Below are 26174 nucleotides of genomic sequence, written 5' to 3' on the forward strand. Positions count from 1 at the left end.
AGGATTTGAGCTATAGGGAGAGGCTGAACAGGCTGGGTCTGTTTTCCCTGGAGTATCAGAGGCTAAGGGGTGACTTTATAATGGTTTACAAAATCATGAGAGGCATGGATAGGATAAATAGGCAAAGTCTTTTCCCTGCGGTGGGGGAGTCCAGAACTCGAGGGTTTAGGGTCAGAGGCGGAAGATATAAAAGAGACCTAAGGGGCAACTTTTTCAGGCAATGGGTGGTACGTGTATGGAATGAGCTGCCAGACAAAGTGGTGGAGTCTGGTACAATTGCAACATTTAAGAGGTATTTGTATGGGTATATCAATAGGAAGGGTTTGGATGGATATGGGCCGGGTGCTGGCAATTGGGACCAAATTGGGTTGGGATATCTGGTCAGCATGGACACTTTGGACTGAAGGGTCTGTGCTGTACATCTTTATGACTCTATGACTCTAAGTGTCTTTTAAATGTTATAACTGTAACTGCATCCATCACTTCCTCAAGAAACTCATTCCACACGCCAAGCACCTCTGTGTAAAAAAACTTGCCCCACATGTCTTTCTTAAATCTCTCATCTCTCATCTTTAAAATGTGCCCCGTGTCTTAAAATGCCCCATTCTAGGGAAAAGACACCTGCCAGTAGCCCAATATATAACCCTCATGATTTAATAAACGTCTATGTGTGCATACAAATTAGAAGCAGGAGTTGGTCATTCAGCTTCTTGAGTCTGTTCTGCCATTCAGTAAGATCATGATTGATCTGATAGTTTCCACATTCCTGCCATCCCGCAATAACATTTCACCTCCTTCTTATTAGGACCCTATCTACTTCTGCATGAAAAATATTCAAAAGATCTGCTTCAACTGCATTTCAAGGAAAAGAGTTCTGAAAACTAATAAACCTCAATGAGAAAAACAATCTCCTTTTCTCTTTCATATGGGTGATCCCTTATTTTTAAGTGACGTCTACTTCTAGATGCTCACACAATTATAAACATCCTTTCCACATACATCCAGTCAAAATCAAAATCCCTAAGGGTCATGCATGTTTCATCTTGTACGTTTTACAGGAGACGGTGGGGTGATGATAATGTCACTGGCCTAGTAATTCAGAACCCCATGTTATTGTTTTTGCAACATGCTTTTAAATTCCAACATGGCAGAACTGAGTTTCAGTAAAAATTCTGGAATAACAACCTAGTCTAATGAGAAAAATGTAACCACTGTCAACTGCATTGAAAAAAGTCCTACCACGTTCACTAACATCCCTTAGGAATGGAAACTGCAGTACTCACTTGGTTTGTTCTGCATGTGATTCCAGACACACAGCTGCGTGGTTGACTCTTAACTTACTTGGAGAAGAGCAATAAATACTGGTTTAGCCATAACCCCCATCATGTAAATGAATTTTAGACAAACAAAATCAATCAAGTCATTCACAATCTCACACCAGCCTACGCTGTCTGCCTGAGTCAAAACCTAGTTTGCAACTTCCCACTGAGTGTACAATTGATTTCCACCAAGACCACCAGACTTTTCTGGGCCTGACACTGAATCTCATCTTAAATAGTTTGTAGCTGGTTTCTGGACTTCATTGCATGGCACTTTTATAGAAGGCAAATCAAACTTCCCTCAGAATTTCAATTAAGTAAAGATCATTGCATTGAATTCTGCCAGGAAAATACATAGAGCCTTAGAGTTACACAACACGGAAACCGACCCTTCAATCCAACTCATTCGCATACCCCGGAATTTGTAAGGTTCTGAAACGAATTGGCTGGTGAACATTGACTGGCCAGATGACACTGACCCATGGTGGACACTGACAGGCTGGGATACACTGACCAGCTCGTGGACATTGACTGGCTGGATAGTCAAAACTGAATAGTTTTTAGACAGTGAGCAGCTAAACTAACCAGACATTGGACACTGAGCAGCTACTGAACACTGACTGCATATTGGGCACTAACTGACTGGTAGACAATAAAGAAGTTTTTGATATTGACAAATATTGGTGACTGGTTGGTTACTGGGCACAAAACAGTTGGTGGACACATTAGTTAGTGGAAACTGACAAATTATGGGACAGAGCCCAATTGTTTAACACTGACTGACAGGTAGACACTGAATGGATGGTCAAAACTAACCAAAACAAAGATGCAGTCGTAAATCAAAATAATGAGAAAAATGATTGTAAGTGAAAATCATACTTAACATAGCTGAGAATTTCTAGAACAAGTCAGGTGCAGACAGGTTGCAGTGCATGAAGTGTACAGGGACCAGTGGAAAACCTCTGACAAGATGGAAGGTAATTAGAAAGGTGACAGCAACAGGAAATTACAGTGAAAATGTTAAACTGTTCAAAGATTGGTTAAGAGGGAAAACTGCTACAAAGCAAGCTTTCTTGGTATGGGTCTAGAGTCACAAACAGGTTCAAACTTCTCTAAATGACACCAATTATTCTGACAAATTTATATATCAATCTGACAGTGTCATAATCACTATTACAGATTACCAACTTTGTAAAACCTTATTTCTAAATTTCTTTAAATTGAGTTCATATTATTAAAATGCATGATGAAATCTAAAATTAAGTTATTGTATCTGGCTATTAATCGGTGTACTATCCAGTGACTATATACAGGTGTGTCTTATTGTTCATGTATATTTGTGGACATTCCCTACACTATTGTCTGGGCAGCGGTCAGCTTTAGTTGAATCAGGAGCTAATATGTCTTCTTTCAATACTCTATTGAGATATAATGGTATCACCTCCAGTGACATTCTGTGAGAAAGTTCTGACAGGAAAGTAGAAGTGAAAGAAAAGGGTAGGGAGGCAGCTTCAGAGAAAGCAGCAACTGTAAAGCCCATGTTCTGGGGTTTCCTTCAAAGGCTCTGTTCCAGCCAAATGAGGGGAAGTTTTTCAAAAATGTAAGCAGGGAAATCCCCTGAGATTTCAGCCTTATTGTACAAGATTACATTGGAAAGACTGACACAATTTATTACACTCGTTGCCAGTACATTTATAAACTGCAAAGCTGGGATTAGTTTACAAGGAAATGAAGAAGCACATGATGGAAATGCTGCTTTAGCAGCCTAGGAGGGAGTGGGAATATTCAGTCAGGGGACGTCAAGCTGGGGTTAGCCTTGTAAGAGAAGCTGATCACAGAGGCTTGGCAAGCAAACATTGAACTTAGGAGAGGACCAGTCAGGGAAACCTGCTTGGCAAACATAAAACACAATTTTCATCAGAGGAAGATCCAATCAATGAGTACATGACAGAAAAGCAAATATTACAAGACCAGCTTCCTCCACTTGTTTACCAACATGGAAACAGCCTCAGATCACCATTGAGATCAAGATCTAGATCCATATCCAGACAATCGTGAGACTGGGATCCAGATCTAAACCATGATCAGTGCTGAGATCAGAATCCAGGTCAGCACTGAGACCAGAACTTATATCTAGATTCAGACCAACACCAAGATTGTAATCCAGATGCATATCTAGAATATCACTGAGATCAGGATCTAGATCCAGGTCAGCCCTGAAGTCAGTATCCAGATCAACACCAAGATTGAGACACATACATAGATAAGCAGTTAGATCATGATCCAGATATAGACCAGACCAGTACTGAGTTTGGATTCCAAATCCAGAGCAGTACTGAGATTAGGAATCCAAATACACATCCTGATTTGGATCTGGACATGCACAAAGATTGATATGCAGATCTAGATGAGGACTAAGATCTGGATCCAGATGTAGATTAGCAGTGAGATTGGAATCCCAATCAAAACAATATCAGTCGTGATATTGTGTTCCAGATTCAAAGTCAGATGACCAGGGAGATCAGGACCAGATTCTGATCTAGATCAGCCTTAAGATCGGATTCAGATCCTGACCAAGATTAATAATAAAATCAGTATCCAGATTCTATTATAGATTAGCAGTGAAATTAGGACTGAGATCCAGATCTGCAATGAAATCTCGATCCAGATTAGCATCAGCATCAGATTCCAGACTGATATTCAGCAGATAGATCAGGATCCAGATACAGCCCAGATTAACTCTGGGATTAAGATCCTGATCAAAGTCAGCACTAAGATCAGGTTCCACTTCCAAATCTAAACTCATATCAGAAGACCATAAGACATAGGAGCAAAATTAGGTCATTCGGCCCATCAAGTCTGCTCCACCACTCGATCACTAAGTCTCTCAACCACATTCTCCATCCTTCTATTTGTAACCCTTGATCCCCTCACTGATCAAGAATTTATCTATCTGTCTTAAATACACTCAATGACTTGGCCTCCACAAACATCTGTGGCAATAACCACCCTCTGGCTGAAGAAACATGGCTCTGGGGTGGCTATTAAGCCAACAGGTTAGATGGAATATCAGAGCACTCATTGTTCTGGGGCTAGGGCTTAACCTCAAAACTCAGACTCCTTTAAATTTTCTGAATTACTCCAATAAAGCACTAAAACATTCCAACAGCATTATCTAAACTGGCTATCTTTGAATAGATAACGTACCAATTAGCAAAAAAAACTCCTATTTGATTTATATTTATAAAATGGAGGATAATAAAACATGCAATAGTAGAGCAGGGGAACAGGCCCTTCAGCCCACAGTGTGTGTGCTGGCCTTTGTAGCATTCTAAACTATTGTCATTTGTCTGCACAAAGTCCATATCCCTCGATTCCCTGCCTGTAGATGTATCTGTCTAAATGTCTCTTAAATGTTAATATTGTATCTGCAGTATTTTTCAGGTGCCTACCATCCAGCTGAGTAAAAGATTTGCCTTGCACATCTCCTTTAAACATCCTCTTCTTACTTTATACCTATGCTTCCTACTACTTTACATTTTCACACTGGTAAAGTCTCTGATTATCCACCTTATCTATGCCTCTTCTAATTTTATATGCTTTGATCAGGTTTGCCCCTCAGCCTCCGATACTCTTGTGAGAACAATCCAAGTTTGTCTGACCTTTCCTTATAGCTAATGCACTCCAATCCCAGCACCATTCTGGAAAATCTCCTTTGCACCCTTGCCAAAGCCTTCACATCCTTCCTATAGTATGGCAACCAGAGCTGCACACAATACTCCAAAGTGACCTGACCAAAGTATTATACAGTTGCAACATGACTCCCCAACTTTTGTATTCAATGCCCTGACCAATGTAGAAGTATGCTATATGTTTTCTTTACCACCTTATCCACCTTTGTTGTCACTTTCAGGGAGGTGTGGACTTGGACTCAAGATTCCTCTGTACATTAATGCTCCTAAAGATCCGTCCATTTACTGTATACTTTCCTCTTGCATTTGATCTCCCAAAATTCATCATCTCACTTGTCCAAATTAAACTTCATCTGCTTTTGCTCCATTCAACTTTCCAGCTGATCTATATTTGCTGCATCCTTTAATATCCTTCCTCACAATTCCACCAATTTTTGAGTTATGTGCCAACTTATTAATCAGACCATGGACATTCTTAGCAAATCATTTATATATATATATATATATATATATATATTAGGAATATTGGTGCATTCAGCACTGATCCTTATGGAACACAAATGGTCACAGAAATCCAGTCAGAGAAACACCCCTCCATAACTGCCATTTGCCTTCTGTGGCCAAGCCAACTTTGTACCCAACTTGCCAAATTACCATGGACTCTATGTGATTTAATCTTCTGGACCAGTCTGCCATGAGGGACCTGGTCAAACGCTTTAGTAAAGTGTATGTTGACAACAGCCCCTGCCTTATCCTCATCAATCATCTTCATTACTTCCTCAAAAATCTCAATCCAGTTTGTGAGACCAGACCTCCCCTGCATAAATCCATGCTGACTTTCCCTAATAAGTCAATTCTTCTCCAAATGCAAGTAAATCCTGACTCTAAGAATCTTCTCCAATAATGTCCCTACCACTATTGTAAGGCTTGCCGGCCCATAATTTCACGATTATCCCTGTTGCCCTTCTTGAACAAAGGAACAACATTGATTATTCTCCAGTCTCTAGGATCTTGCCTGTGGCTAAAGACGATACAAAAATCTCTATCAAGGCCCTAGCAATCTCCTCCCTTGCCTCCCTGAGTTTCCTTTGATAGAATTCATCAGGCCCTGGGGACTTGTCTACCTTCATTTTTTTTAAATGATACCAAACACCTCCTCCCTCTTAGTATTGACATGCTTTAGAGTATCAACAAATCCCTCTCTAACCTTACCATCATATATTTCTTTCTCCTTGGTGAATACCAATGCAAATAACTCATTAAGGACCTCACCAACTTCCTCTGTCTCCACACATAAATTCCCTTCTTTGTTCTTGTCTGGACCTATCCTTTCCCAATGTTGCCTCTAGATCCTGATATACATATTAAATGCCTTGGAATTCTCCCTAATCCTGCTCACCAAGTGCATTTCATGGCACCTTCTAGACTTCCTAATTTCCTTTTTAAGTTCTTTTCTGCCTCCTTTGTATTCCTTAAGGGCCTTGTTTGATTTCTTTTTCCTAAACCTTATAATTGCTTCAATTTCCTTTTTAATTAAACTTACAACATCTCTCATTATCCAAGGTTCCCGAATCTTGCCACCCTTACCTTTCATTTTCACAGGAACATGTTAGTTCTGAACTCTGGTCAACTGGCATCTAAAAGACTCCTACGTGTCAGATATGGAATTACCTTCAAACAATTGCCCCAATCCATTTTTTTACCAGTTCCTGCCTAATACTGTTGTAATTAGCCTTCCCCCAATTTAGCACTTTCACCCATGGGCCAGTCTTATCCTTTTCCATAACCATCTTAATACTTTTGGAATTATGATCACCATTCCCAAAACCTTCCGCTACTGAAACCTCAATCAGCTGGCCAGGCTATTTCCCAATACAAGGTCTAATATGGCCCCTTCCATAGTTGGACTACCTACATACTGCTTTTAGAATCCATTTTGGATATTCCAAATAAATTCTGCCCTATCTAAACTCCTGCTACTAAAGGCGTCCCAGTGAATACTGGGGAAATTTAAATTAATCACTACTACTACCCTGTTGTTTTTATATCTGTCCATAATCTGTTCCTCTAAATGTCCGTTGGCTTTTGGAGTTCTATAGTATAACCCAATCTTAGTGATGGCACCTTTCTTATTCCAAAGTTCTACCCATATTTCCTGACTGGATAAACCGTCCAAGATATGCTCTCTTAGTATAGCTTTGACATTCTCCTTCATCAGTAATGCAGCTCCTCCACCCCCTTTACATCCCTATCAATCTTGGCTGAATTATTGAAACCATGGAACCTTAAGCTGCCAGTCCTATCCTTCGATCAATTGAGTTTCTGAAATGGCAACACAATACTCATACTAATCCAGGCTCTAAACTCGTCTGCCTTATCTATTATACTCCTTGCATTAAAATAAATACAATTCAGACTGCTAGTCCTGCCCCATTCATTAATATGGCCCTGCATGTCTTCCTATTAGACTTAATTGATTTAACCCCCCTCTTCTCTTCAAATGCTCTACATGCTGACCTACTGCTCTATTTCCCACCCCTCTGTCAGTTTAGTTTAAACCCTCCCAAGAAGCATGAGCAAATGTCCCTGCAAGGATATTGATGCCCCTTCAGTCCAGGTGCAATATTTAGATTTACCAAAATTATACCAGGGATGAGGGGCTTTAGTCATTTGGAAATACTTAGGTTGTTTTCCTTCAGACAGATGGAGCGAGGAGAAAATCTAACAAAGATGTTCAAAATTATCAAATATTTTGATTGCATTAAAATGGAGAAAATATTTCCAGCAGGAGGACTGTCAATCCAATAACATGAATGCAAAACAATTGGCAAAAAATAGAAAGTGATGATGGGGAAAATGACTGTACACAGAGAATCATTGTGCACTCCTGTGTCCTTCAGGATCAAATATTCATCTCCTCCCATTTCTCATTTATATGCTGCCCCTAAGTGCTGTTGTCTCAAGGTACAGCATTCAGTTTTCACAGGTACACTGATGACACCCCCCACCCCCCCTCAATTCTTCCACTGTTAAATTTTCAGAATTTTTATCTGACATATTGAGGAGCAGAAATTGTTTTCAATTAACAATTAAAGTCTGAAGCCATTCTCTTTGATACATGGTCGACACTCTGTTCCCTAGCTACCAACTCCATCCCTCTCCCTGGCAACTGTTTGAAATTAATCCAGACTATTTGCAAATTTGGTGCCATACTTGACTGAAAATCAGCTTCCGAACACAAACCCACATTGTCACGGAGGACACTGGTTCCCACCTCATGAAGACAACACAGCTCCACTCAAGTCTGAGAAGCTACATCTTAATCTATATCTACGTCTACTGCTCAACTCTTTGTCCATGTCTTTACTAGCTCTAGACACAACTATTCCAGTGTATTCTTGGCTCGCTTCCCCATGATGCCCTCCATAAATTTGCTGCCATTTTAAACTCTGCTGCTACTGTCTTAATTTGCAACATCCCTGTAAAGCCATCACCCCACCACCTTTACTAGCTTATACTGGCACCCAATTAAGCAGCATCTCTATTTTAATTTTCACTTGTTTTCAAATCCCTCCAGAGCCTCTCCTCTCCCTACCTACGTACGTCCTCCAGACACACAAGATATCTATGCTGCTCTAATTTTGTTTGTTTGTTCATCACTGGTTTTAATCATTGCACCATGAGAGACTGTGCCTTAGGTTACTTGGGCCCTAAGCTGTGGAATTTCTCCCCTAAATTCCAAAAACTTGCTTTCTTCCTTTAATTAATTCTTTAAAACATTGACTTAGTTTTATGTCCCCTTATGTGGCTCAATATTTCAGTTTGCTTGAGAACTTTAATGTCTCTGGCTGTCTCGTCCCTATACAATCCTATATTGATTAACTTTTCATTGTTGTCATGATGTGGAATATGATATCTGAAAGAGAGGTGGAAACAGGCAGAATTGTAACATTCCAAAGAGAATTGGATGAGCAATGAAGGTGGCCATACCACAGCAATTTGTGAAGTTTGAATTCAAAGTCTGGAAAGGAGAAAGCTAGCCTAATGGCAACCATGGATCTATCTGTTTATTGTTGCAAAAATAAACCAACGGCTTCACTGATGCCCTTCAGGGAAGAAAATCTAGAATTCTTTCCGACATAAGACTCCAGAGCACACAGCAATGTGGTTTAGTCTGAAATTCCATCTGGGCAGTTGGGGGTGAGCAATAAATGCTGTCCTTCCAGCAATGCCCACAGCACAGAGGAAATAAAAAAATTCCCTCCTGCTCATTTCTCTCACTCACATGCACCCGACATGCTGCCCTACACACCTCCACCATTCTCATGCCCCATGTATCGAGGTGTCTAGGTGCCAGGGTACTTAGGTGCCCAGGTAATCAAGTATCTGTCTGTCTAGGGGTCTGAGTATCTGGGTGTATCACTAACTTGGTGTTTGGCACCCATATAAGTTTAGGTCGTTTCCCGGGGTTCTGTGGTTCTGTGAAAATCCGAGTGTAAAGTGCATGACAAATAATTTAACCAAAGATTAATACAATTATTTTAGAAGAAGGCTGGGGCACTGGATGATTCAGAGTTGGGCAGCTCTCACACATGGTTTTGGACCTGATACCCTCTCAGTACAAAATTCAAAGGTTGATTCCTGCTCTGGGATCAATCAGAATTATTCACTTTGCTCCACTTCTCTGACTGAAACCATAGACCTTACAGCTCTGGAAAAAGTGCAGATTTAAGAAGAAACTCAAGTTGGTGCCATAAATAATATCAAAAAACTGAAACAAATTTGAAGCAATTCCAGTTTGTTGGATCGATGTTTGCAACGCAGAATCTTTCCACACATTCCACTTCAACTCCTCATCTCAGATGTCAGTTTGTTCTCTTTAATCAGCATTACAAATAAACATGTGTCCAAGGGACAGAATTCCTTGTTGTTGTTTGCCACCCAGGCTGTGTTCCAGATATTAAACAAAGTGAGCACCATTCCACCTCACAGATACAGCATTTCGTTGAACCAGTATTAAAGTCTGGAGCAGAATTTTTCATTGTTTGGTTTACTGGTAAACTCCATCTGTTCAGTCAGATTCCAATACACGGCCACAATCAAGTCTGGGGTTTATTTATTTTTGTATTTGTTCCATTGTTCCCTTGCCTTGAATCGCAATAGGCGGGATTACTAGTCACCCTCCTACCGCACAGCATAATGTGTAGAAGCAACTGCAAATTCCACCCCCTTGCCTGGAGATTGCAAAATAAATCCATGGTCTTCTGACATGAGAAAGTCTGTTATAAACAAACCTGATGACTTCAATAACAACTTATATTGATATAGCACCTTTACTGCTGGTTAAAAAAGAAGTCCCAAGGCGCTTATGTTATGAAACTAAGAACTGAACCACATGTGAATAAATTAGATCAGATGACCAAAAGTTTGGTCAAAGAGGTAGATTTAATATAGATAAGGTCAGAAGTCACATGACACCAGGTTATAGTACCAAAGGTTTATTTGAAATCACAAGCTTTCAGAGTGCTGCTCATTTGACGGGTGAAGTCACTTCTGACAAAGCAGCAGCGCTCTGAGAGCTTGTGATTTCAAATAAACCTGTTGGACTATAACCTGGGGTCATGTGACTTCTAATGTTATCCACCCCAGTCCAACACCAGCACCTTCATATCATTAATAGAGATGGACAGTCTTAAAGGAAGAAAGCAAGTTGGAGAGGCAGAGGTGCATGGAAGGATTTTCTGAGATTAAGAGCCGAGGTGTCTGAAGGATTGGATACCAAAGATGAGGTGAAGGAAGTCATGAATAAGTCTGTACGCCACACCAACACTCAAAACATAACAGAGTTCAGGCAAACCTGCACCCCGCACCCCCCCCCACCCCCACCCCACCCCTCCCTCCCACCAACCCTGCCAAATCTCCAAGTTAACTCACAGGTCTGATCAATGAGAGAAAATTCACCCCATAAAAAAAAGTAAGGAGATGTTCCTCCAATCATAAGCCAACTTTCTCCTGTCTAGTGAACATGCTAGCAACAAACACAGGGGAGAAACAATCTGTGATTGGAGGATCAGCGAGTGACTAGGAAAGTAAATGCCAGCAAACTGGGAGTGAGTAATCAGGGGCCAGGAACTGGGGACCAGAGCAGAAGCTGGGAGCTAAGCTCCAGGAACTGGGACCAGAGCAGAAGCTGGGAACTAAGCTCCAGGAACTGGGACCAGGAGCTAAGGTCTAGTCATGGGGGTGGGGAGAAGTTAGGAGCTGGGAAGGGAGGGAGAATGTGGGGCTGGTAGATGATAAGAACTAGCTGTAAGTGGAGGGAGGGAGAGAGAGAGAGAGAGTTGTGAGGGAGAGAGAGGGAGCTGTTAGGGGGAGGCAGAGAAGGAGGGAGCTGTAAGGGGGAGAGAGAGAGAGAGAGAGAGGGTGACCAGTAAGGGTGAGACAGGGAGAGGGAGCTACAAGGGGGAAGAAAGGGAGCTGTAAAGAAGAGAGAGGGGGGTACTGTAAGGGGGAGGGAGGGAGCTGTAAAGGTGGCAGAGAGTAGGAGCTTTAAGGGGGCAGAGGGGGAGATGTAAGGGGGAAGGAAGATGAGAGAGGGAGAGAGCTGTAAGAGGGAGGTAGAATGCAGGAGGTTGAGTGTGGGAGGTTGCAGGTGTGGATAGAGAGAAGGGAGTTGCAAGGCTGAAAAAGGGAGAAAGAAGCTGCAAAGAAGAAGGAACCGTTTTAAAGCCATCAACAAAGGAACTCCCAAATAACTAGGAGCAACTTGCAAATGAATATGGGACCTCCAGCTTGAGGCTGCATCTGCTCAGGAGCTACATAAGAGAAAATATAACAGATAAACACCATGTCAATTGTTAAGTTTAAATTGGAGTCTGAGAATTGAAATGCAGTAACTTCAAGGGTAAAATATTCCAGCTTCAGCATATGCAATGGAAACACATTAGCTGTGACCTCACTACCTGTAAGAGGTATGTTTGTAGTGATGCTTTTTTTGTGTAGACATATGTGTCAATTATTTTGAAAATAGCAACTTCTGTCATTAATTATGTCAGTTGTCTTTTGCTAATTTAAATATCGCAGTCTCAGAAATTAATGGTTCCCTTGTGTGTTGCGATAGTTAAGTTTGATGGGGTTGATAATTATTGAAGCTACTGATTAATTCTTCTAATTCTGGTTCTGTTTGAGTCCAAATGCTCTACACATGAAAATAGATACAGAACACAATGCTACTGTATGACTGCAGTTAGAAAGAATTAAAACGCTGCCCTGAAAATTTAAAAAGTATCCCCCAAAAATCAAAACACAGCTCTTGAAAGAAGACTTTGAAGAGAGAACCCTGTGCCTTGTCCCACATCATTATTTTAGCCTTGTGTTTAACATATTAATCAGTTAGTCAACAGTAAGGAAAGTCAAAGATTCAGCCAATGGAAAGCAGGACTAATGCCAGTTCCCTGCTTTCCAAGAGATGGTGATGTTTTGAACTGACTGACCCAACTCACCTCAAACTGTGTTCAAACCCCGAACAGCCACTGATCTCAACACCTCCTAATCCAATGTCTTTCCTCTACCTGAAGAGTCATCTAGACTCGAACTGTTAGCTTGCTCTCTCTAGATGGATGCTGCCTGACCTGCTGTGATTTCCAAATTTTTTGTTGTCAGTTTTTCTTGTACCAACCATCACCAACAATCCCCCCATCCCATCCCCCCATCCCATCCCCCCAACAACCCACCTAGTACTGCAGATGGTGCTACAGGCAGGACTAAACAATACATTGTGTCTGGAGTTAATGAACTTCACATAGACACAGATGGAGCTAATGTAATCGATAAAGGATTTAACAGTGGGAAGAAGAGAAACAAGAGAGGTGAAAATCTCTGAGGGTTTACACTCTCTATCTGCCAATTCTTTTAATTCCCAATGTCTGAGCAACCGTCAGTTTCTGTGGCTGGTTTGTGGAATGCTCAGCACATGGTCAAATCCACAGCTTTTCTATGAAGTAAATCATTCAATGTGAAGAACACAGATGAAGAACTGTGTTCCCCAAGCCACAGCACATAGCTGTGTGGGAAGATTGGAGAGCAGAAGGAGTAGAATAGATAGAAGAAAGAAGGTGACACCAAACTGAAGATCTGAAAGCTTGGGAGCTATGTGAAACAAAACACTGAGGGAGGCAGGCTGTTATGTTAAGGGAGGTAGGGAGATACATACAGTGAGGGGGAGTTAAATAAAAGCAGATTACAGTTACATGGAAGCAGGTAGAGCGTTACATGAAAGGAAGTAGGAGGGTTATACATCTTTAGATACTGGAACTAAATGTTTGCATTGGAGACAATATGAAGTGTGTGAACAGTGAGGATTAAGGAACTGCCTAGATCTATAAGAAATATCATTAATGGAAATCAGATAAAATTAATTTTAAGGAACACAGTACTGTGACAGTAATGCTTCCAGACTAGTAATCGAGAGAATGTGAATTAAAATCTCACTGCTTCACAAAAGCACGCTTAAACTTGCATTTATATCGTGACTTTAATGGAGTAAAATACTCTAACTTCCTTCATAAGAATCATTATCAAATAAAATTTGACACAAATCATTTAAGGAGATATCAGTGCAGATGAACAAAACCTTTGAGTTTGAGTTTTGAGTTTGATTTATTATTGTTAATAATAACAAATCACAGTGAAAAGTGTTTTTGTGTGTGCTATACAGGCAGATCGTACCATACCAAGTGCATCAGGGTAGCAGAACAGAGTGCAGAATTCACTGTTACAGCCGCAGAGAAGGTACAGAGAGAGAAATCAGAATGAACATTTGAAAAATCCATTCAGAAGTCTGATAACAGCAGGGAAGAAACTGTTCTTGATCAAAGAGCTTGACCAAAGAGCCAAGTTTTAAGAATGGTCTTAAAGGAGGAAAAGGAGGCAGAGATGAGGAGATTTAGGGAGGCAATTCTGAAGCTTAGGGCCCAGAACAATAGCAGAGCAATTAAAATCAGGGAATGAGCAAGAGGCCAGGTTTGGAGACAATAATGCAAGTAAAGGAATCAAGGTCAAATTCAAAGAAGGCAAGAAGCAGATGGCCAGATTTTTACAACCTTCACTAGGGATGGACAGTACAAAACATACACAGTGACAGTGGACAAAAAATACATCCAGACATGAATAAATATAGATCTAATGATAGCAAGAAGTAAATGAACAGAGACAAAATGTCAGAGAGCGAGAGAGAAAGGATCAGAAGAGCATCGTGTCCCGGGAATTATATGTCAGGACTAAGTAATTTAGTAACAAGTACAGAGCCCAATTTTCTAAATAATTTTACTCAGTCTCTGATCTCCAGCTGTGCAACATTATCTTGCAAGCGTCCCATATTTGCCTCCCATTGCCCAATGCCATTTCGATATCCTACACCTTGCACATATCTTCTCTCAAATTTCAAGATTGCTTCCAAGTTTTCCACATTTTTCCAAATCCTTTAACCAATCTATTTTACTAAGGAACAGAACAGGATCTGCAAAGAGAACTGCAAAAGCTCAGTACTTACTGGCAAATATACACTAGTGCAGCTGCTGTGATGATAGGAGATAGAGAGTGCAACTTTACAAACACTTTCCACCCTTTAATCAGCTAATAGCTTTTACAGGAACCCCATTGTTATCCATTTTGGCATATCCAACTGCAAAACAGCAGTACTGGATAGTTATTGATAAAAGACTAGTGTTTATAAGTAGGGAAATATTGCTGCAGATATACCAGGCATTAGTGAGACTGCGCCTGGAATACTGCATACAGATTTTGTCACCTTACTTGAGGACTGATCAAGTTGCATTGGAACCAGTTCAGAAGAGAATCGCTAGATTGGTTCCAGAGATGAGAGATTTAACTTCTAAAGAGAGATCGAGTAGTTTCAGCCAGTTCTTTATAGAGTTTAGAATGAGAGGAGCTCTAACTGATGTATAGAAGATGCTAAATGGAATTAACAAAGTAGACATCAAGAAGAAGTGTCCTCATGTAGGGCAATCTAGAAAAAGAGGTTTACGATCAAGAGCTTTACGATCAAGAATAGCAAATTTAAAGCAGAAATGAATGGGAAATTACTTCTCTCAAAGGTTCATGAATCTGTAGAACTCACTCCCCCAGAGTGTGATGGATGCTGGGACATTGAGTAAAATTAAGGAGGTAGACAGATTTTTAGTTAATAATGGATGGAAGGGTTATGGAGAGTGGGCAGGGTAGTGAAACTGAGGCCAAGATGAGATCAGCCATGATTGTATTAGATGGCAGACTTGAGGGCAGAAATGCATACTCCTGCTCCTATTTCTTATGTTCTTGTTAAGTTCTTATACTGACTGCTTATACAGGAATGATTTACAGGCTGGAACGCAATCAAGGCGTTCACACTGTTTACATACACAAACATGAAGAACTGATTGTGAGGCACAAGTTGGGATCTAATAAACCAGTTCAGGGTGCATACATATAATATGGCTGGAATCTAATCAAGGCATTCAGGAGGTTTTATATATAGAACAATTGATATCCAGCAGTGTGTTAAAGGCTGAAAACTAATAAAAGCATTTGGAGTTTATATATAGATTAACAAATATTTGTGAGTTCCTTATAGAGTTGTATCTAAGCAAGAAGTTTGAAAGAAATGTATATATGTAATAAATAGTACACAGAAGTGTATTGCAGCTATAAGTAATATGCATGCCAGATATGTACCAGCCAATAACTATCACCAACAAGACAGAATCTAACCATGTCCCCATGACACTTAATAGCTGAATCCTCCATTATCAACATCGGGATATGACATCCACATATGTAGATACATTTTTAAAATATCTAATCAAGGGGTTCACAAAGAGTGAGTTTTATATATAATAACATATACCTGGGGGTGAATTACAGGTAGTAACTAAACTGCTTATCTGTGGAGGAAGAGATATTCAGGAATGAGTTATAGCCTGAAAAAAGAGCCAAGGTTCAGAGGCCTTTACATGTAGAGTAACTAATGCCTGGGTGTGTGTTACAGCTGGAATCTAATTGAGCTGTTAAGGGAGGGCGGTGGGGTACAGGTTTATATATAGAGAGTAACATACATGTGGGTTTGAATTTCTTGTTGGAATCTCATGTAAAATTTACTTGGCAGTGTTGTTTATTGGTAGTTCAGTGCAGTCCAGAAAATATATAATTCTGAGATCCATTTCATGGCTCATTCCTCTTAGTTGCATCTTCTCTCACTGTAGAAAAACAGCATACTGGTCCATACAAGAGATTGTATGAAACAAAGAACAAAGAACAATATCGGACAGGAACAGACCCTTCAGCCCACCAAACCTTTGTAGTGTTCGGTTTCTCTGCCTATCTATATATCTGTCAAGATGACTCTTAAACATTGCTATTGTATCTGCTAGTACCACCTCTCTGGCAGCATATTCTATCTAAAATTTAGAGCTAAACGTTTCTTTTGAACTTCTCAAAACTGACACACAGGCACGTCCGGGTATTATTAAAAGTTCCCTATCAGGACAAATCTGCACCCAATTGCAGTCTGAGCATACTGATGCTTATCATCTACCACATGCCAAGGTGACATGCACCTTGCTTAAGATGTTAAGCAAAAAGGAATCTTGGAAATCAATGTGAAACTAGGGCCCTTGCTGGGCTGCTTATGCCCTGATCACTTATATAAAGGAAAGGAATGTCTATATACCCTTTGTAATTGGCTTATCAGACTTGACTCAGATTGTATTGGAATGTTTGTATTGGTTTTAAGAAATCACACAAAATATAATCTTCAGGTTTGGTTTCTGGAGAAACCTCTCTAGCAAACAGTTAAGAAGACTCAGAAGGTGGGGGATAAATCTCTATCACTGATGAAAATTCAGGATAGTCAGTTCTACTGTAATGCGTGTTTCTTCAGTGCGAAGGTTAAAGCAATTACAGAACTTTCGAGACAATGGAGAACATAGAAATTAAATTTATATGTTTAAGAAATGCTCAGTGTTTAGTTGAACAGACATTATATTTATCAGGAATTTTACACCCTCTTAAGGTAACAGCATAGGATAACAGGACCATATTTATTAAATCAGAAATAGACAGTGAACATAGAAAGGATACAATGTTTCACTACCAGTGTTAAAAAAAGACCCCTCTCATGCAGGGTACACTGACTTTGTTTAATTCAAATGTACATGAGAACAATGTCAAAAATTGCACCAGGTTATAGTTGAACAGGTTTATTTGAAACTGTAAGCTTTCAGCTTCTTCCTCAGGTAGCTCGTGAGAGAGAATACATCAGAATTAATACATAAAAAGAAAATCAAAGGATCATACAACTTATGGGAATATATTGAACAAATCTAGATGGCTATGAAGTCTTTAATCAGTTAGAATGGAGATGCAGCTTTTGATGATTAACATGTAAATCCCAGAATTTCTTTCAAGTCACTGCCCCAAAATAACTTCAGATTCTATCAGAATAAAGGTGACACCTCAGGTCAGACAATGCATTTTAGGTGTGAGGCCATGTTTCAAGTCTGTTTTATTTCAAACTGGAGTCAGACTGGTTTTATTTCCAAAGCAGGAATTTATAAAATGCCACATTGACTGTCCACAGATTGTGTGTTTTTTGGACAAAATAGAGTCTGCAATGAGGGAGAGAGTGTGGGTGTGGGTGTATGTGCACGCTCTGGAGAGAGGCAGTGTGTGTGTGTCTGTACGCGCGCACATGCATGAGAGGGAGCGTGTGTGTGTGATGGAGTAGATATGTGTGAGAGTGTGCATGTGAGTGTATGCGAGAGTATGTGTCCTTGAGACCGTGTGTCTGAGTGTGAGGGGATATATGCCTGTGAGACAGTGTGAGGATGAGTGTGTGTATGTGATAGAGTCTGTGTGTGTGTGTATATATGTGTGTGCGCTTGTATGAAAGAGTCTGAGTGTGTGCCCAAGTGTGAGTAAGAGTGTATAGTGTGATGGGGTCACGTATAGTGTGACATGAATCCAAGATCCCGGTTGAGGCTATCCTCATGGGTACCGAACATGGCTGTCAGCCTCTGTTCAGCAGTTCTGCATTGTTACATATCCTGAAGTCCACCTTGGAAGATGTTTACCTGAAGATCTGATGCTGAATATCCTTGACCACAGATCTTCAAGCTAGCGTCCTCCAAGGTGGCCTTCAAGACACGCAACAACGCAGAGATGCCGAGCAGAGGCTGATAGCCATGTTCAGTACCCATGAGGATGGCCTCAACCGAGATCTTGGATTTCGTGTCACACTACAGGCAACCCCACCACACAAAATACTCTCTCACTCACACACACACACACACTCCCACTCTCTCACAAGCAAATACTGCCTCACACACACTCCCACTCTCTCACAGGCAAATATTCCTACACACACACACACACACACACAACTCATGCACACTCTTTCTCAAACACACACAACACAGACACATTCACATGCATGCTGTCACACACATATACTCCCTCACACTCACACAAACTTTCTCTCAAGCACACACACTCTGTCACACACTCACACACATACTCTCACACACAAATACTCCTTGACACTCACACATTCTCCCTCTCAAGCACAAACACAGATTCTCTTAAGCACGCACATAAACACACACACACACACACGGCTGCACACAAATATATAAATCTATGGAATGAATTTGCTTTTGCAGATTTGTATTTGCAGATAAATTACATTTTGTCCAAAAAGCACACAATCTGTGGACAGTCAATCAATGTGGCATTTTATAAATTCCTACTTTGGAAATAAAACCAGTCAACCAGTCTGACTCCAGTTTGAGATACAAACAGACTCAAAACATGGCCTCACACTTAAAATGCATTGTCTCACTTGAGGTGTCACCTTTATTCTGATAAAACCTGAAGTTATCTCAGGGCAGTGACTTGAAAGAAATTCTGGGATTTACATGTTAACCAACTGAAACATGCACCTCCATTTTAACTGATTAAAGACTTAATTGTCATTCAGGTTTGTTCAATACATTCACTAGCTTTGACCTTTTACTTATAAATTCTGTGTCTGATGTATTGCCCCTCATCAGCTGCCTGAGGGAGGAACAGCGGCTCTGAAAACTTACGGTTTCAGATAAACCTATTCAACTATAATCCGGTGTCGTATGTCTTTTGACTTTGTCCACCCCAGTCCAACACCAGCATCTCCACATCAGAAGAACAATGACATTGAATATAAAATGTAAACCTAACCTTGTTAACTGAGCTTCTTTGAGTAGAATAATCTATGTCTGATTGGACTGTTGTGATATGTTCAAATTATAATACTTTAGATTGTTGATCAATAACATAGGAGCAATAATTTATATTTCTAATTATACTTTGTGTCTAACTTTACTCACAATGATTAATAACTAGGAACTAATTGATCCCCAGTGTCTCTACTGTGCTCCTGTTTTGTTAGAATTGTCTTGTGTTATCGTTAACATAATTTGGAATTGAATGTCAGGCAATTAAATAGTAAGAAATAATCCAGGCCTGGTAAATTTATGCATTTTGTCAAATGTATGCTTTTCAGAGTTGAGCTAAGGGTTGCCAGGGTGGAACTAATACAGAATTCTATTTTATGTGGTTTAGTCCCTACAGTGTGGAAACAAGCCATTTAGCCCAATAATGGCTGATCCTCTGAAGAATAACCCACCTAGAACCATTCTCCTACTACTCTACATTTCCCCTGACTAATGCACTAACCTACATATCTCTGAACACTCGGAACAAATTAGCATGGCCAATTCACCTAATCTGCACAGCTTTGGACAGTGGGGGAAAACTGGAGCACCCAGAAGAAACCCACACAGACACTGGGAGAATGTACAAGCTCCACAGACAGTCACGTGAGGCTGGAGGTGAACCCGGGTTCCTGGCACTGTGAGACAGTAGTGCTAACCACTGAGCTACTGTGCCGCCTTTGGTGTCAGTTCATAGCATGGGGCTGATTATGGACTCAAACTGCAAATGGATCTGTCCCTTCCCGAATGTAGCCTCACAAAATAGTAGCCCATAATGTTACAAAATAGACTTTACTGGTCTGTTTGCAGCCAGCACCAAAGAAGCCGAGACACACGTTGCACTGTGTATTGTATTCTGACATTTTCATCAGTTGGAGAACATCACCCCCAACCTTTTGAGTCTTCTTACCAGTTTGCTACAGAGCTTTGTCCAGAAACCATTATATTCTGTGTGATTTCTTGAAACTGCATACCATAATTAAATCTGAGTTAATATAATTTCAGATTGAAAATTAATCTTTCAATCTAATTCTGTTTGTGTATGTGTCCGCCTGCCTGTCTGTTAATCTGTTTGTTGGTGTATTTGAGTTCCTCTTGTCTATATGTCCATTATTATCCATTCATGTATGTACATGCCCACATGAAAGTGTTCTGGACATTGGGAAGTCCGACAAACCTCTGCATGCCTTTCGGTGAGTAATGACTTTGGTGAGGTCTCGATAAAATCCTTCCTTGCAGTAATGGCAATGTCGACCTGCAGTGTTGTGCCGACAATTTAAGCAAACGCCTCCACTCTTTCGTCCAGAGAGTTTGTATAGTTCCATGTTGAATCGGCACCTTCGGGCATGTAGGTTGCAGCTACAAGCTAAAAAAAATAGAATAAGACTCATGTCAAATCCCATTGAGGCAATGCAGCGTGATTTAGACTTTGACCAAACTCCGAGCACAAGGCAAAATACATCAACAGTATTGTAGAACAGACAGCAATCCGATATTACACAAAATTACTCCCAATGTCTTTAACAAAAGAAAAATTGGAAATTCACAACTACTATCCCTTGCCTCAGGATGTTTTGAAACAGACCACAGTCAAACACTTTAATGTATAAAAACTGCTGGAATGGAGGGAAACATGGCAGCCAATTTACAAACAGCAAGATACCTAAAAAAGTAATGTGATCAACTAGTAGACTTTAGATATTTTTAGTTGGGGGTAAATATTGGTCAGAACAAATTTTAATTAAGAAATAAGTGCCATTTGATTCTGTAGATGTCAGATTGTTCTCATTTTGAGCAAGAGCCTGCCTCATACTATACATTAAAAATAACTAGTGTCCCTAGATGGCTTTTATTGGATATAGTATGTAAATGGTTATTTGTCATAAGTGTCAGTGTGGCCCAATGGGTAGCATTCCTGGCTGTGGTTCAGGAGGTTGTGAATTCCAACTGCAATGCAGTGACCCCAACACATAATCTAGGCTGACACATTCAAGTCAGTACTGAACACTGCACTGGTGAACAGACAGTACTGAGTGGGCACTGCACTGGTGGAGAGACAGTACTAAGTGGGCACTGCACTGGTGGAGAGACAGTACTGAGTGGACATTACACTGGTGGAGAGACAGTACTGAAAGAGTACTGCACTAGTGTTTGCTCTGTACTGAGGATAAATGGTACCATCAGAAGGGTAGTGTGAAAGAAGCACAGCACAAATGGAGGGGCAGTGTTGGGTGGACGCTGCACTATCAAGGATATTATTGAGTACGTGCTGCTTTGTCAGAGGTTCACTACCAAGGGAGCACTGTACTGTATGTCTACAAATACAAAATTTATGTATGTTGTGTTTTGTGCCTATCTGTTTAATTTGAGGTAAAATATAACAGTGAAAGAAATCATGCGTTTTGCTCTGAATCCTGCTGAACAACTGAGGGTGTACTGTTCTATGGAGGAGTCATCTGAAAGGAACAGTGTACTAAGTGGCAATGTTTGTTGTTGTGGGGTAATGAGGTACAGATTGTTTTAGTGCAAAGGTACTAGATGTTCACAAGTGCAGGCAGTGACAGAGCAGTTTTGGCAACTGCAGATAGACTGTTAGCCTTCGTCTCACAGGAAGCTCTTAGGAATGTTGGAGTTTCAAAATGATTATACTTTAAACTGAAAATTTGATTCCAGGATTAGAAGGTAATTAATCAACACTGCCACCTAAATACGAGGCCCATGTGATTCATGTTGCCATGGAAATGGACCTCAAGAGGGGAACAGGCTACAGTAAGCCATTATAGTGTTGGCATACAGGATTTCCTGACAATCTCCCTGAAAGTTACAGAAACTTAACTTGCAAGAATCTGGGAGAGAGAGGATGGTGAGATAGTGGCAGTCAGTCTCTATTGTTCACCGTGGAGAATGTAAGTGGGAGCTCATTGAAGATCCCAATTTCATGGATACAAACTATCAGGAACTTAAAATAGCTTTCAACTGGTTCCTGGAGAATGAAGAGTCCACTTAAGGGACAGAGTAATTAGTTGCATTAGGAGTTAAATGAGGGATATTTTCTACAAGTTGGGGCAGCACGGTGGCTCAGTGGTTAGCACTGCTGCCTCAAAACATCAGGGACTGGGTTTGATTCCAGTCTCAGGTGACTGTTTGTGTGGAGTTCGCACATTCTCCCCGTGTCTGTGTGAGTTTCCTCTGGGGACTCTGGTTTCTTCCCAGTTTCCTAATATGTGCAGGTTAAGTGAATTGGCCATGCTAAATTGCCCATAGTGTTCAGGGATGTGTAGGTTAGGTGCATTAGTCAGGGGTAAATGCAGGGTAGGGGAATGAGTCTGCGTGGGTTACTCTTCGGAGGATCGGTGTGGACTTGTTGGGATAAATGGCCTGCTTCCACACAGTAGGGATTCTAAGATTTCTATGTTAGAGAACAAATTGCCAACTAAGTACTGTCAATATAATGTTGCTTTTAGTTTGCTTATTACAGTAAACATAATTAAAACTGAAATCTCACTGTATGACCTTTTCAGTTGATCATGAAGAATTCAAATATCTTTTTAAAAGTTATTGAATCTGGATGAGTATGATAACATTTGAGAGGGATAGTGCTGTGGAGTAGCCTAGAGTCAGACATAATACTGATAGAGTACTGCATTTTTGAAGGGTCAGTACTTTGGGAAGGTTGCATTATCAGAGTGGCTGTCTTTCAGATCAGATATTGGTCAAATGATGATTACGTTACCATATTGCACCTAAAAGATAGCATTACTTGGGACTACATTATATATCGGTCGTACCTCTAACAACGTTCAAAATACACAGGGTCAGAATGTTAATTTCCACTCATAAGCCCCAAAAGGTCCATGAAAAGTTAATGATGAAGGTAACAAATTAGAGATAAAACAACCTTAGAAGAAGTAGGATCTGTGGAGAGCTACATCTCCAACCACAGATGGTATCTCTCCCACGTTCCTCCAGCTCCTCCAATGAAGACCTTTCTCCCACACCTACTGCACCTCAAGAGACAAAATCTCTGACGTGGAGGAGTGGTAAGGGCAGGAGGGAGAAAACCTGTGACTGGATGAGCAACAGCAGTGTCTCTGACTGGTCTTGCAACTCCCAGCATCAATAGGTTTGAAAGGAGGTGAGAAATGGCTAGTGTTCTTAAATAACCTGGATAAATTGGGATAAGGTTTGTGTTTGGGCTTAGATAAAGTAGCTATTTTAAGATTTGCATTTTTTTAAAAATTCAGCAGGATATACACCACACATCCAGGGCAGCAATTGGCTTCTGTTTGGCATATAGACATATATCCGTAATGATATCCTCCAGAAATATCTTCAGGTGTTTAAGGGGATGCTTTTTTTTTTGTGTAGAAGTGTGTGTTGGTAATTTTGAAACTATAATTGTCGCTTGTACAAGATAGTTGTTTTCTTGTGCAAACTAAAACAAAACTGTGATTTATGGGAAATGATTGCTTTCCCTGTGGGTTGTGGCTTTACTTTTAATGATCACCATTGAAAACATTAATTCATTCTTCTAATTTTGCACCTATGAGAGACCTTCAGTGAAATGTAACTTTAATATAACTAGGGTGTTGAAGGGTTCCAAACTATTGTCTTAATAAAGCGTAGATGATCATGCGAGGAGGTACAGTAGCTTAGCAAAAGTCACTGAAATGTGAAGTATTGTGAATCAGACCATTTGTTATCTGATGGTTAGCTTGGTCCTTCTGAATTAATTTGTGCATGTTTCCCCCTGTTGCACAGTTAGAACTTTCAAGTCAATATCCTCATCTGTTTCTCAGCATGCCCTTTAACCAGAAAAAAAGGGAAACTGTGGTTTAAAAAAATCTTGAAATTGGCACAACAAAATCAAAGAATGCTATTGGTATTTGCTGTTTTTTTCTATTTGAAGATAGAAGCTCTACATAAATGCAGAAGGTACTATTGCTCTGTGAGTACATCACCCAATAAAGAAGACAGTGTGAATGAAAAAGAGCACCAAAATTCAAAGAAATCTCTATGAAAACAAAAGTGGCCTTTAAGAAAATTGCAAGAGGAACCCTTTGGGGTATAGAAACATTTAGGCCCCTTCTGCAAAATATACTGTTCAATATAGTACTCAGTATACTGATCAATATACTGATTAACATATTATTCAACATAGTGCTCAGTATACTGATGAATATACTGATTAACATATTATTCAATTTACTCTGATATATTGCTCGAGTATTGAATACATTGTTTATTATTCTACTCACTTTACTGCTCAAAGACAGCATGATAAACTGTGCAATATTCCTGCTGACTAAATTGTTTGATGTGCAATAAAATGCTCAATATACTGCTAAATATAGAATTCAATATACCATCAGACATGCTTAATATACTGCTTAATGCACAGTACTGCTTGACAGATTTCTCATGACACTGCTCAATATTCTGTTTGACATACTGATAAATATACTATTCAGTATCCAGCTCAATATTTGGCTTAATACAGGTTGTATAAGATCTGAAAGGGTTAATTTGAAAAATGTCTTAAACAGTGCTCACATTAATGATGTAATATAGGCCTGGTAGGAGAATACCACAAAGAAGAAATTACCCTGGTTTGGAGATCCAGGATGCTATTAAAAAACAGGACAGCCATTCTCAATGAAGGAAATTCATTGTTTAAAGGCCCTCTAGATACTGCTATGGTGTAATTGCTGGTTTTGAGCAGGGATTCCTTTTTTTGAAAAGGAAAGCCAAGAGATAAAATAACTTCCAAGTTGAAAGGAACTTTCAAACCTTAAGCTGTCATGAACAAAATCAAAGTCAATAGCCTTCAACCCATAGATTAATAACCTCCTAAACTCAAAACAGAATCCTTTCTGATGGAATAGTAAACCCCACCATCACCTCCCACCCACTCCACCCCACCTGCCCCACCCTCCCCAGACTTGAATCTGTGAACTCAAATTGGGTGGAAATTGTTTGGTGGTCAATATAATTGCATTCACAAATGTACAAACATGCAGAATAATTTGCTTTACTCAATGTTCAATATGCTGTACATATGTAGCATATAATACTACTCAATATACTGCTCCAAGTACCGCTCATTATATTGCTCCATGTATCACTGAATGTACCCCTCAATATATTGACTCCTTACACAACTCAGCATACTGCCCAATATACAACTTGATATACTTCCCAATATACTGCTCAATATGTACTTAATATGGAGCTCAAACTACTACTCACTATGTTGTTCAATGCATCACTTAATGAATTGCTCAATATACTTCTTCATATACTGCTTGAAATATTGCTCAAAATGCTGGTCATATACTATCTAATATACTGTTCAAAACACTGCGCATAACATTTTATCAATGTAAGTCTTGATGAACTGCTTAATGTACTCCATGATATATTGCATGATATTTTGCTCAATGTCTCACCAAATATATTACTCAACACACTGTTCCAAATAACAAAAAACAAAGAACTGCATTTGCTGGGAGTCAGAAACAAAACTGAAATTGCCAAAGAAACCTGACAGTTCTGGCAGCATCTGTGGAGAGAAAGCAGACTTAACATTCCGAGTTCAGTGACCTTTTTAACCTGAAGGAGGAACTCTGGACCTGAAGGAGGGTGGCATGGTGGCTCAGTGGTTAGTACTGCTGCCTCACAGCACCAGGGTCCTGGGATTTGATTCCCGCCTGTCTGTGTGGAGTTTGCACAGTCTCCCTGTGTCTGCGTGGGTTTGCTCCGGTTTCCTCCCACAATCCAAAGATGTGCAGGTCAGGTGAATTGGCCATGCTAAATTGCCCACAGTGTTAGGTGCGTTAGGGGTAAATATAGGGTAGGGG

The 26174-nt window shown here is 40.2% G+C and overlaps 1 protein-coding gene across 2 annotated transcripts in view; it reads right to left on the reverse strand.

Moving 5' to 3' along the window:
- The window catches only part of LOC140464491 (netrin-3-like), a 187840-nt gene that overhangs the window by 80917 nt on the left and 80749 nt on the right, over window positions 1–26174 (reverse strand). For both annotated transcript variants that reach the window (XM_072559616.1, XM_072559615.1), the window contains exon 3: window positions 20492–20680. In XM_072559616.1, the coding sequence (XP_072415717.1) occupies window positions 20492–20680 (189 nt within the window). The remainder of the gene's footprint in view (window positions 1–20491; window positions 20681–26174) is intronic.

Source organism: Chiloscyllium punctatum, chromosome 40, assembly GCF_047496795.1.
Source record: "Chiloscyllium punctatum isolate Juve2018m chromosome 40, sChiPun1.3, whole genome shotgun sequence".
In the NCBI taxonomy this organism is placed as follows: domain Eukaryota; kingdom Metazoa; phylum Chordata; class Chondrichthyes; order Orectolobiformes; family Hemiscylliidae; genus Chiloscyllium; species Chiloscyllium punctatum.